Here is a 14,181-nt window from a genome sequence, read left to right as displayed (position 1 = left end):
GACAGAGGGACAGAGATACAGACATAGAGGAGAGAAACAGAGAGAGAAAGAAGAGAGGAGTGAAAGGGAGGGAGGAAGGGGAGGGGAAGGAAGAGAAGAGGAGGGGAAGAGAAGGGAGAGAGAGAGAGAGAGAGAGAGATGGAAAAACACATAGAGGAGAGAAAGAGAGAGAGAGGAAAGGGAGAGAGAAAAAACGAGTGAAAGAGAGAAAAACAGAGACACAGAAGAGAGAAACAGAGAAGGAAGGAGAGACAGAGAGAAGGGGGAGAGGAGAGAGACACAGACAGAGGGAGGTGGGAGGGAGAAGAAAAACAGGGAGGAAGAAAGAGTACCCCACATTAAGTAGTATAGGATGCTAACTCATTAGGTTTAAGATGTCAAGTTTCAAAACAGCTGTTTAGAAGCTAACAGAACATGACTGAGGAAAGAAAAACAGAGAAGTGACTTTGGCACTGCCCCAATTCCATTAAAAATCTTTTAAAAAAAAGCCAACATTGCCTGTAGGTTGTCATTTGCTCAATTCCATAACCAAATTGAAAGGACAGAATTAGAAGCTGCAGGTGGGAGGACATGACTGCGGCAAAGCTAGCTGAGCAGCAAGAGTAAATCTGTGATCCTGATAGAAGCAATGGTCTTGATGCTAGCAGATTTAGCCTGATATGTTGAAAGGAGAAAGTCAGAATTACTAATATTGGATGTCTTAATAATACAACCAAAAGACCATGTAGCTCTTAGCTCACATGATCTTTGGCATGTACAATGACCTTATAAGGCAAGCACTAGTGGGTATGAAACAATGTGTAAGTGAAAATAGTCTTGATGCTTAAAGTTCCTTTGTTTGGTGGTTCAGCAACTAATATTAATGATTGATAGTACTAGACAGGGAATCAAGAGATCAGGATTTCGCTTCCTGTTCTGTATGCTCTCTTCATTTCTGTTTTCTCTTTTGTAAAATGAACCAAATGTTTCACCTCTATAACTGTGGCTCTGATTTTTATCATGGATAGTAGGTACATGACCACTTTTGATTCACTTTTTTGTCTATTAAAACTGCAAGTACATGTTTTGACAGATGACAGAAAAGAACTTGCTGAATACAAAATTAAAATATTCTAACACTAGAGTGATTACTTTTCTACTCAATATGCCTCAATGGCTCCTTATTGTCTACCAAATAAAATTCATGCTCTTTAACCTGATAATAAGCATCTTCCCCGTAACTTTACAACTTTAGTATATCTTTCCACTTAGCCCAACCAAGTTAAACAACTCATTTTTCATTCTCTTTATCTGGAATGCCCTTACTCTCTCTTCATTTGTAGAAATCCTGTTCTTTAAAAATCTAACCCAGATGTCACTGCCTTACTCAATAAACTCCAGTGGCTGCTTATAATCTCCAGGAGCAAATATAAAGTGTTCTATTTGGCATTCAAAGCCCTTCATAACCTAACTTCTTCCTCTCTTCCAATCTCCTTATACTTTATTTCCAAAATTATACTCTTTAGTCCAATTATACCAACCCTCCTAGTAGCTCCAGGAATAAGGCAGACCACCTCTGGGCTCCAGAAATTTTCTCTGACTGTTCCCCATGTCTGAAAAGCTCTTTCTCCTCTTTCCTGGCTTCCTTCAAGTCCCAACTAAAAATCTTTCCTTTACCTGAAGCCTTCCCTAACCTTTCTTAATTTTATTGCTTTCTCTCTGTTAATTACTTCCATTTATCCTGTATGTGGTGTACTTCGTATAAATTTGTTTGCATGTTTGCAACTTATATTCTAAATTTCTTAAAGATAAGACGGAAAGGTGTCCTTTGTCTCTTTTTGTATCACTAGTGCTTAACACAATGTCTGCCATATAGATGCTTAACTCACGTTGATTGACATTCTAATATGTTTTATAGAATAGTGAATATACCCTGTCTTCTCTACTATGTTGTAAAAGTCTTGAGAACAGGGAATCTCTTTTATTGAAATATAAATGCCTTGAGGTCATATATTATCTTTATAATCTCAGTGCCTAATATAGAATATGGCACCTGCTAGATGTATACTTTTAAATGCTTTTTGATGGATGGATTCATTGATTTTTTTCATTTGTTTTACCCCAATACCTAGCCCAAGTACAGGTACAAATAAAGTCAATAAATATGAATTGAATTAGCTTTGTTAAATGGTTAGTAATTCCCTGCATATTGATGACCAAGGAATACATATTACTTAATGGCCAGCCTGCCCTTTGTATTAATTTAGCTGGGCTTCTTAGATACAAGATACAGTCCTTTGTCAGGATTATACTTAATCATTCCAACTTGGTAGAAACTGCCAAAGAGTTTGTGTTTCTGGTACTTCCTTCAAGAATATAGTAGGACAAGATAGGACACATGTACAAGAAGCTTAACATCCTAGGGAACACTATTCTGTTTTGTAGTGAACAAGTAAATGTAATAAATATGAGAGGTTCTGTCTTTTATACGGATTGTGTTGTTTTTTAAGGCATCAAACAATATTGCTATTTATTTATTTTGGCTGAGGCAATTGGGGTTAAGTGACTTGCCCAGGATCACAGCTAGGAAGTGTTAAGTGTCTGAGGACAGATTTAAACCCAGATCCTCCTGACTTCAGGGCAGGTGCTCTATCTACTGTGCCATCTAGCTGTCCTTGTTTATTTTTATTTTTTTAACAAACACCGATACCCTAAATGTTTCATATGATAATCCATTACCCTCGAATAACATTGGAAGTTTGCTTGCATAACTTGCAAAACCCTTCCACATTCTCACTGAGCCTCATAATAATACTGTGAGATCAGAAAGTATTATTATTCTCATTTTATTGAAGAAGATACTGAATCTAAGAAATGTTAAATGACTTGTTCAAGGTTTGCCCTTCTGGAAAGTGGCAGAGCTATGTCCTGAAACTGGTCCTGACTCCAGATTCAATGGACTTTCTACTGCTCTACCATATTGTTTTTTGAAATAGAGGAAAACATTATTGTACAAGCCAACTGAAGCCTCAAGTCCTCCTCTTAATAATAATAATAATAATAATAAACCTGATCAGAACTGAACAGTGAAACTAATTTTTTTTAATATACTTGGCACTTCCTTTCTATTTCTGTGATTAGTTGTCATAAGAATCTATTTATGAGGAATAGGTTTAGTGAGTAAAGAACTGGTAAAGAATTTGAGTTTTAATCCTATATCCAATACTTGATGACCATGTGAGCTTGGGCTTCAATTTCCTCATCTACTAAATAAGAGCTAGATGACATCTGCGGTCTCTTCCATTTCTGGTTTTATGATTCCATCGTTCTGTGTATTTTCTCTGAAAAGTTTTATAGAGACTGTGAGGCCATTCAAGGGATAGAGAATTGGGCCTGGATTTAGAAAGATACAAATGCAAATTCTGCCTTAAGCACTTACTAACTGAGTGACCCAAGGCAAGCCATAAGCTCTGATTGCCTCAGTTTCTTTATCTACAAAATGAGTATATTAATGAGCCCTACTTTCTTGGGTTATTGGGAGGATATAATGAGATAATAATTATAAAGTGCTAAGCATGATGTCTAGCATATTGTAAGTGCTATATAAATGTTAACTATTACTATTATTACATAGTAATGAGACAATAATAAATTATTTCATTATATAATAAATTATATAGTAATATATTATATAATAACATACTATTATTTCATAGGCCAAAATTATGAAGTAGATAAGGGCTCCCAGATTCCTCTATTACCTTTATCCATGCCAGGAACCCAATAACGTATTTTATACAGTTTATTGAGATTTATAACATTCCTCACAAATAGCCATGTAATGAAGATAGAACAGACATTATTATCCTCATTTTTCAGATGAGAAAACAGAGGCTCTAGTGAGTTTGGGTGACTTACCAATAATTGCATATCTTATAACTTGTCAGGCCTGAACCCAGAGTTTTTGATTCCAAATATCTTTTTAAAATATCATCACCCTGTCCTCCTTCCCCTTTTTTAAACAATATTTTACTTGGCACTTTGATCCCTCTTTTGAAGAATCTCCAGGCACTAAATTGAAGCCTACTTCTACTCCCTTTGCTATATACTCCTCCCCATTTTCACTTTTCCTTGCTAGATAATTGGCAAAATAATCCAACAATGTAATTCTATCTAGAATGTTAATGGCTAATGGATTAATGTTTCTGGTGATTTTGGTAGTATTTTTATTAGAACAAGGTCCTGCAATATCTTAAATTAAAGAAATAACATATGGCTAATGAGAGAGGAGTTTTTGACCATGGATATCTCTCAGGTCACTCCATGCCTTTGGATACTTATTCTATCTTCGTGCCCCTCTGGCTGTGGCTAAGCAAATCCCTGCTTTATTCTATAGTGCTAGCATGAATGTCACATGGGAAATAGAAGGCACTCAAAAATCTGTCAATCTCTTAGATGATTTTCCAAATACTTTTTAATGGCTTCTGGCATTAGCTCAAAACTTTTCAGTCTCTCTCTACTACTAGAAAATTAAGGTAACTGTTTTTTAATTGTAAAATAATCTGCTAACCAAAAGACCATAGGAATGGTTTTGTGAGAAGAACTGATCCTAGTTGTCAAATGAGGAAAGAGGAAAGAAGGTGACTAGGGCAAGAATGACCAATGCATGGGCCTAAAGAATTATATTCTACTTATAAACTATGTATAGCCTTGTAGAGAAAAGAAAAATTATGATAAATATGCATTAATGCCTCCATATAAAACACTATTGCATCCTTAGAAAAACGTAAAATAATATCATTAGTCTCACATAGATATGTGAGAGACCTCTTAATTTGGTTAATTTTGCATCTCTTTCACGATGTTTCCATGGATTGAAGAATGAATAAATGTTTGTTGAATAGTCTTATTCATTAATGAGTTAGCTGTTAAAATGTTTTTTTTTTTAATTTCATCCTTTTGTTGAAATCAATGATAAATTTTGACATAGTCTTTTTAGTCAAGTAAACCATTCTTGACATGATACAATAGTAGTTTTCAAATTGTATTCTTGGAAGCTTGAAGATTTCCATCAGTCATTAATCTGAAATAAAATTTGCAGAATGAAAGATTTGTGAAGCGCTCAGCATCTGGTACATAACAGTTGCTCAATAAATGCTTATTCCCTTCCTTTCTTTGCATCCACTAGGAGTTCCTTGAAAGAAATTATATCTATAACATTTGTAATTGTCCACTTGCTTACCTTTGACTTCAAGCTTAAAAATCCTTATTTTGTTCTAAAGGTCTCACTAGGCAATGTGCCGCTTTTGTTTTATTTTGTTTTTCTGTTTCAATGATGGCCTTTTTTGTAATTTCCCAGTTCCCTTTCTGCATCTCTTTCAGAAAAAGTATAGAGGCATAAAATAACAAGAACTAAATCAGTTTTTAAAAACTGGTATATACGAGTACATTTCACTCTCCTGTGTTTTTTTTTTTTTCTTTTGGAGTTGTATCTCTGCCTTACATAAGATCAAAAATAATCCTAACAAATATATGCCATGATGCAAAACTCAAAAAAATTTTTTGGCTTTTTGTGTTTCCTTGGGCTTGCCTCTCCCAACTTCAACCACTAGCATCTTCCTTCTACTTCATCTCAACAATTCCCCTCCTTTTATTTCCCAAAGGCAAGTATGCTATGAGAGACCTGGTCCATCGGCTTCCAGGAGGGAACAACAGCAACAATTCAGCCAGCAAGGCCATGTCTGATGACACAGTTACTGCCATCTGCTGTACTCTTCATGAAGTGATAACTAAGAATATGGAGAATGCCAAGGCCTTACGGGATGCTGGAGGCATTGAGAAGTTGGTTGGTATTTCCAAGAGTAAAGGAGACAAGTAAGTTATCAAGTTACTTCACACCTTTGGGATTTCTTAAAATAACTATTACTGGTCTCAAATAAGTATGCCTTGTCTTGGCTATTTATGAGATGCATTATTTAACCTCATTGTAAATCATTTGCTTAATTAACATTGCTAGTTAAAAGAAAGGAAACAAGAAAGATTTTCATTATTCATTTCCAATAATAAAGCAAAACTACTTAGTAATTAAGATTTGAAAAATAATTCATGTCTGTTTCATAAGGTTCTGGCCCCAAACAAGCCATCATAAAGATTCTAGTAAGGAAACAAACAGAATAGCTTATAGAATCAGAGCTATCAAATCAGGACCTCCTCAAGTCCAGCCTCTGTATTTTACTGATGAAGAAATTGAGACCCAGGTAGATTAAGCTTTGTGCACAGGTTTGACCAGGTTTGACCAGGTTTGCCTGATTCCAAGATACTGTACTGGATAATATTCACAATATTATAATACTTCTCAACGAGCTAACCTAGAAATGACATCAATATTGAAGCAACGGCTTGTTTGGGGGGGGGGGAGAGGTTATAATAATAGGTTCAGTCCATTCTAATCCAATAAATATTGAGTATACAATTCATAAAAGGAAAGACATTGCCCTGGAGGGGTTAACAACACAAAGAGGGAGACAACCCAAAACAGGTGGCAGGAAAGGGAAGGGGAGGACAGGATACCAGACAGGGCAGCAGATGCAAAGGGAAAGGAGCTAAATCCAGTTGTTACCTTCCATAAAGAAAGGCATTTGAGGAATTTGGTACTCTGCCTTGCCCTCCAGTCAAGGAGAAAGTTAGCTGATGAAGGTGATGTCAATCAAGGTACAAGTTAGCAGCATGATGGTGAGTTTAGAAGTGATTCTGAGAGGGCATCTTATTCCACAGAAATGAGAGTAGACGGGGAAGCAGATGCAAAGTGGTAAAAGAAAAGCATGAAAAGTGATAATTAAGATCAAGTTTAGAGTATTAGCTTCATGTATTTTGATAATGGAATAAGCCATTGATTAAAGGAACAAATGTTAAAACAAAGGATTATTATTTCAATGTCATCTAATATTAATTAATAGGGCAATTAGATTGTTCCGACCTGGAATTATAAAGATCTCAGTTCAAATTGGGACTCAAATACTAAATGAGGTCACAAACAAATGAACATGACTGAGCAACAACAATATCAATTAAATTAGAATGGTCTGTATAATAACAGTTTATGATTAGGCTTATATGGATATAATATTATGGCACATACTCCTATCCATTGGGTAAGATACCATACTCTATGCTGAAGAATAGAGGGGAAAAAAAATCAAACAATCCCTATCATCAGGGAGGTTAGAGTCAATTTATTACATTCTAATTAATTGTCAAATTTAAGGAAACTTCCACTGATTTTTGTGGTTCAAAGTAAGTGGCTGAAAGGAGTAAGACTTTACCATCAGAGGAAATAGTTCCATAATTTTCCTTCTTCCTAAAAAGTGTCATTCACAATTAGATACAAAATTAATTTTCCTTTCTTCCTTCTTTTTTCTTCTTACTTTTTATCTTCTTTTTTATTAAACTAAAGGTTTTGGGATTTTTTGCTGTGGGATTCCTTGCTGCATTATAATTGTATTTAATGTTAATGTAAATACTATTGTGTGAGATTTTAAAAAATCTCTATTTAGGGACCTTGAGACCTTCAGGCATGGTCACTCATCAATCCAATATTATGATTCAATTTTTTTTCCTATTAAGTAGAGAAGCCCCATTAAGCCCTGATGTAATAACGCCACTGGGGAGATTGCTTGCTTAAGCTGTAGCTTTCAGTATCACATTTGGGATGAAATGGGCTTCAGTATCAGGAGAAAATCAGTTTTCTTCTTTGAATGACATCAGAAGCACTTAAAAAGTCTCAACTGCTTGAAGTCATCTCAGTGTGTTTCTCTCCTGCTTAAGCAGGAAAATCATAGTGAAACATATGCCCATAAAAACATGCTGACATGTCTATACATATTCATAAGTAGAGAAATCAATATGCTTTCAGTGAGAGGTGTGTTGGAAGAGGCCTGGAAGCTCAGTTGTCTCTTTAGAGCTTGGATGCCTATGTTTAGTCTTCTCTGTAATGTAAGAATCTCAAAATATTAATCAGAAAACCTGAAAGAAGAGATCCATTTGCCTTTGAAGTTATCTTGACAATGAAATAAAATTATCTGGTGAAGTAATCAAGATTATAAAACAGCATGTGGACAATATTATAAGAATGATATTCAGAGTCATCCATCTCAGTCTGAATCCAAGATTTCTTGTTTAAACTTGGGGGTCAATGAGGGGAGGTACTCTACCTCCCTGGTCTTTAGTTTCCTCATCAGTAATCTAAGGGACTTGAATTATACTGACCTTTAAGGTTAACACTTATAGTTCTAAATCTTATGGCCCACCTCTTTTTCTTGAGGAGGGTGGCAAAGCAATTGGGGGTAAGTGACTTGCCCAAGGTCACACAGCTAATAAGTGTTAAGTGTCTGAGGCTGGATTTGAACTCACTTTCTCCTGACTCCAGAGTTGGTGTTCCATTGTACCACCTAGCTGCTCCATCTGGCTCAAATCCTAAATGATAATGTGAAAAGCTCCATCTCCTTTTGATAGCTGACATTTTGACAAGGTCAGATGTTTTATTCAAGCTTTGTTATCCAATAATAGAGTTCAGTGGCGATGCTGAAGATAGTCTGTATTTAGGATGAAGAGCAAGTGGAGAACTGAACCATAACAAGCATGACACGATACTGTTCAGTTCAGTGCTACACTTGAATATGGGTTAGAGCACCATGCTAGAGAACATGCAAAATTTAAATAAGCCATGCTCTTTGTCCTTATGAAGTTTATAATTTAAAGGAGGCATATAGCATATATACAAAGACAACTAAGGCAAAATAATGCTCTAGCATTTAAAGTCTTTCACAATCTGACTTCATTCTCTTTCATTCAGCTGAATCCAAAATTCTTGCCCTCACTCACTTTCCAGCCAAATTGACCTATTTGCTCTTCATACATGGCATGCTGTTTCCCATTGCATCCAGGGGTCCTCAAACTTTTTAAATAGGGGGCCAGTTCACTGTCCCTCAGATTGTTGAAGGGCCAGACTATAGTAAAAACAAAAACTTTGTTTTGTGGGCCTTTAAATAAAGAAACTTCATAGCCCTGGGTGAGGGGGGCATAAACATCCTCAGCTGCTGCATCTGGCCTGCGGGTTGTAATTTGAGGACCCCTAGATAGGCTATCCATATGCCTAGAATGTTGTGTCTTAGAACTGGTTATTCCCCTAAAGGTTCCACTTAAGTCATCTACTACAAAATACCTGTCCATATTCTCCCAGTTCTCTCTTTATTCCCTGGAAATGATAGTGTATACATTATATGTCTAAATCTGTCTACTTGTCTTCTATTTATATGCTGTTTTCTTCCTAGGAGAGAGATAAGGGTATAATCCTTTTGAAAATAGGAGCTGCTTCAAGATAATTGTATAAATATGTATATACATATATTGGATTTAACATATATTTTAACATATTTAACATGTATTGGACTACCTGCCATTAGGGGAGGGGGAAAAGGGAGAGGAAAATTTGGAACAGAAGGTTTTGCAAGGGTCAATGTTGAAAAATTACCCATGCGTATGTTTTGTAAACAAAAGGCTTTAGTAAAAAATAAGAAAAAAGAAAAAATGAAAGTAGGAGCTGCTTTTGTCTTTCCATTCCCTAGTACAGCACTTGACACATATTAGGTGATTAATAAATACCTTTTAAATTGTTTCAAATACATGCTAAGTGGATCCGAATGTTATAAACAGTATGCTATATGAAACAAGCCAAGTCAGAAAAGAGAAGATCAGGAAAAACTTCATAGAAGAGGTCATATTCTCACTAATTAGCCAATCTCATCAGTTCTTTAATTTATATTGCCTTTTTTGGGGGGTGAAAACAAATATTTATAATCCCAACATAATTTATGGTAACTTCTTCATCACTTATAGTACTTCAGGATGTTAATTCTTTTCAGTGATCTGAAAAACTGAACTACCCTGTATTTCTTTATCAGAATTTCTTACCCAATTGCATGCCTAAACTGCAGTTGCTAATGTTTCCTCATATCCTTTTAAGATACTTTTTTGTATGATAATAATTCTTTATTGAAAATGGAATTTCAGAATCAAATACAGCTTGAAAATTGAGTTCAGCCTTGTAAATTTATAAAATGCTTATAAATCTATCCTACAAAATTTGTACTTGGAAAATTATTACCTGAAATGAAATTAGTTCTAATTTGATTCTTCCTTTAAAAGAATTGCAAAGCAATAATTTATAAAAGTGTGTCATAGTCTCCCATTTCATATATATTGGATTAAAATTATTATTATTCATTTGGCAATTCATTTATTGTTTCATTTACAAATATAAAAAAAGACTAAAAACATCAGCACTGAAAAATAAAGGCTTTATCCACACTACAACTAGCTGGGCTCATTAATTGTCATTGATTAGGGTGCTACAGGCCATCATAACTTTTGAAGACAAATGATAGAGTTTAGAACTAAAAGGATCTTTGCTTCTGATAGACATCCCTAAACCAACCACAAAGCTACTGAGAACTACTGGTTTTTTTTCCTTCAAATAAGTTAAGCTGCATTCATTTAGCTCATCCAACCATCATGTCATTTCTGGCCACTAGCAATCATCTTATAGTCACTATTTTGAGATCTTTATGCCTTTATTTATGATATTTATTTCACATCATTTTAAAAACTCATCATTGACATTCTGTCTTGTCCATCTGTTTCATAAATCCATTTGTATTTGCAGTTTTAACTGTCCCATAGGAAATAAATGTTGACTGTATCACTGCAGCTTGCCATTAGGCAGAAATGCTATTCACAGTCTCATGATTATTGTCAGAAAAGAGTCCTGGATTGTGACTTCTATTATAATCACTTGTCATATTAAAAAGAATCAACACAAAGTAGCTGAAATACTTCGAAGAGAAGTTGCTATAGCATCAATCTAATGTATCAAAAATAAAACCTAACAAGAAAGCAAAGTCATTTTAACCATCAAAAGTTGTGATAATACTATGATTTATTGGCATTTAAATGGACAACCTTCAGTTTATTAGTCATTACCTATGCATAGTCTCTTCCATTTTGTCATTGTCCATAAAAGAAATTACGCTGGGAAAAAAAAGGATTTTTTTCATACTAAATCTATTTCCATTCTAGTTCTTGCTACTTAAATATTTCTACAGATATAGCTGCAGTGATTTGCCTATTTTTAGTGATAAACAGCTAAGTAAGATAGGTAAATAACAATATAACTGTATTTTTGTTGACTATACAAGCAATAAAATGTTGATAGTCAACACAGAAACATTAAATGAAATTATTTATATTGGTGAAAAGATGAAAAGCTATTCTTAAATCATAGTAATTCAATATTAAATATAAAGCATGCTACTCAATATAATAAGTTTCTATGCTATTACCAACATTTTCAGTGAAAAGCAATGTATAATTTAAATCACTATAATAGTATATCCATTCTTTCATGCAAATATTTTGAGAACTCATAAGAACTAGCATATATATGTATGTGTATTATATATATTACATATATATGTTTATGACAAACAAGCAGGCAAAAAGCATTTATTAAATGCGTATTAAGTGCGAGGCACTGTGCTAAGCACTCGAGATAAAAATACAAGCCCAAAAGAAAGAAAGAAAGCTAGTCCATGCACTTAAAGAGTTTGTAACCTTATAAAAGAAACAATACACAAAAGAAATCTGAAAATCAGAGGAAGGGGAGGAAAAGGAATGGAAGGGAGAGGAGGGTGGCAATGTTTAGGAAAACAGAAACAATTCTAGTAGAGAATGAAGGAGGCTCATTCTGAACCCATCCCTAAAATGGAGACCCTCCCCCCCAGAAGAAATTCTCCAGTGTAAGAAATAAAAGGTTGTTCTAAGAAACGAAGGCCCTGGGTGGTAAGGAAATAATAGAATAAAAAGGCACCAGACATAATAGGGTACTACAGAATCGGAAGCACAGAATACATACATATATGTTCATATGTAAGTACATGTGTCTGTGCAAAGCATATTTATATACCTATATTTGTACATATAGATAGACATAGATATAGATATGTGCTTTAGTATTGGAAAGATTGCTAGATTTTAAATCTAAGTTAATGGATTCAAATTTTGGCTCTGTCATTTACTGCTTCTATAACTTTGGGCAAATCCCTTAATTTCTTCATCTCGCTTTTCTTAACTATAAAAATCAAAGGTGGGAGGGAAATGGTGCTTAATAAATGGCTATTGATGGATTGGTTAATACAGTTTGGTCTGGGTAACTTACTTCAAAGATGTCCATCTTTAAAACTATAATCCTATTGTCTACTAGTTCAAGGACCCATGATTTCATCAGTGTAATTGCTTCTTCCACAAATGAAGATAAAACATCTAAGACTGGGCAGATAGCATTCCACAATTGATGTGGTCAATAAATAAACGGTACCCTGAAATCAACCTGATGATGAGTCTCACCTAGATTGGTCCTTGTTAATAGATGCACATATGATGGAGCTGATGATCAGAACTCCCTAGCTTAATAAAATGTTCCAGTCTTCATGGTGTAGAGATGATCTATGAGTTGTTATGTATCACTAATTATCTGCATGAATAGAGTTTCTTCAATGGGAAGTTTCCTAACCATATTTGCATGTGCATGTGTACATATAAACACACATATGTGCATACCCAGAACTTTTTAAAAATGTGCTCACTATGTAACCCCAGCAGATTTTAAGTATATTCAACTTGAATTGTTTTATTAACATAATAGGTTAAATTGTTATTAATGGCTACTACCTACATACCCACCCACACTTAAGTCTGTCGAAGGCTTGTTTCCAAGTTTGCTCTGAGCCCAAGCCTGATCTCCCAGCATGAGACATAGGATACGTTCCCATGTACACATTTCTCCAGCAAGCACTGGAAGGAGGAACCCTATCTTTAGTGATAGCCTACTGCTTCCAACCTCAAGGAGACAAATGAACATACTTTTCTTCTTATTGATGTGACTAAAACCACTCCCCCAAAAAAATCCACAACCTACTTTTGCAATAGATTCATTTCTATAGACTTCTGTTGCAATGAGGATTAAATTTCTACTGTATTTCTGCGTATTCTACTAAATTTTCTTTATATTTTCAACCTCCCCCCCAAAAAAGGAAAAATTCTTTCCATTTACACTAGATCTCCTTGATCAGTCATTTCTAATGGTGAGACTTGAGTTTTTTCAGTGAAGAATACCACAACCTTTTCAGTTGTTCTTAAGACTGACTAGTACAATGGGAAACAGTGAAGACCTGAGTTTGAGTCTTGGGCTATGCTTTGTAAAAATACTAGGATTCTCACCAAAGTCACTTTCCATTTAAACTTCAGTTAGATGATTATGATAATAGTAGGTATACTACTTATTGCATTGGGTTAAGGTGATATTACCTACAAAAATGTACTTTTTAAACCCTAAACTAAGGTGAAAAAAAAAACAAAAAAATTGCTAAAATGTTTTTAAAATTTCGTGACAAATGATACTGAAAATTTCATAACCTGCCTCCAAGATTCATTGGGTTTTTTTGCTCTTTCCTTTCTGTATCAGACACTCTCCAAAAGTGGTAAAGGCAGCATCTCAGGTCCTAAACAGCATGTGGCAGTATAGAGATCTGAGGAGTCTCTACAAAAAGGTAAGGTTTCTTTGATTTTCCAGGTTGTTGAGGTACCTATTGGCTTCAAGACAAAAAGAGGGGTGTTTAGGTATAAAATGGCTGGCACCTGTTGATCAGAGAGCATCCAGCCACTTACTGTTTAAAATATAGCCAAGCATCTCTTTCAGAAAGGGAGCCAAAATAAGTGTCACAAAGTCCATAAACTGAAGTTTATAAGCTTTATTCATGAGAACTCTCACTCCCTCTATCAGTCAATAAATTTACAAGGATTTATTAAGTGGCAGATATTGTAGCTCAGAGATATAATTGGTTTTATTTTTTTTTACTCTAGCTCAGGGATATAATTGGTCTTATTTTTATACACTTTTCTAAAAAGCTTTATTATCTGATGTCTCAGGACATAGTATATTAGAAATGGCATATATAGAAGTGGCAAATTATATTGGGAATTGGGACAGGAGTAGGGAGAGTGACTATGAGTAATCACACTGACGACTGCAGAGTATTTTTTTTTCAAATTTTCAACAAGGAGTCAGTAAAACTGCAGGAATTGTTTCAA

The 14,181-nt window shown here is 34.8% G+C and overlaps 1 protein-coding gene across 4 annotated transcripts in view; it reads left to right on the top strand.

Moving 5' to 3' along the window:
* Positions 1-14,181, top strand: part of CTNND2 (catenin delta 2) — a 1,133,181-nt gene that overhangs the window by 1,059,187 nt on the left and 59,813 nt on the right. For all 4 annotated transcript variants that reach the window (XM_051969857.1, XM_051969856.1, XM_051969854.1 and 1 more), the window contains 2 exons: positions 5,643-5,853; positions 13,556-13,640. In XM_051969857.1, coding sequence (XP_051825817.1) covers positions 5,643-5,853; positions 13,556-13,640 — 296 coding nt within the window. The remainder of the gene's footprint in view (positions 1-5,642; positions 5,854-13,555; positions 13,641-14,181) is intronic.

This window comes from Antechinus flavipes, chromosome 1 (assembly GCF_016432865.1).
Source record: "Antechinus flavipes isolate AdamAnt ecotype Samford, QLD, Australia chromosome 1, AdamAnt_v2, whole genome shotgun sequence".
Taxonomy (NCBI): Eukaryota; Metazoa; Chordata; class Mammalia; order Dasyuromorphia; family Dasyuridae; genus Antechinus; species Antechinus flavipes.
This window is presented reverse-complemented; position numbering and strand designations above follow the sequence as displayed.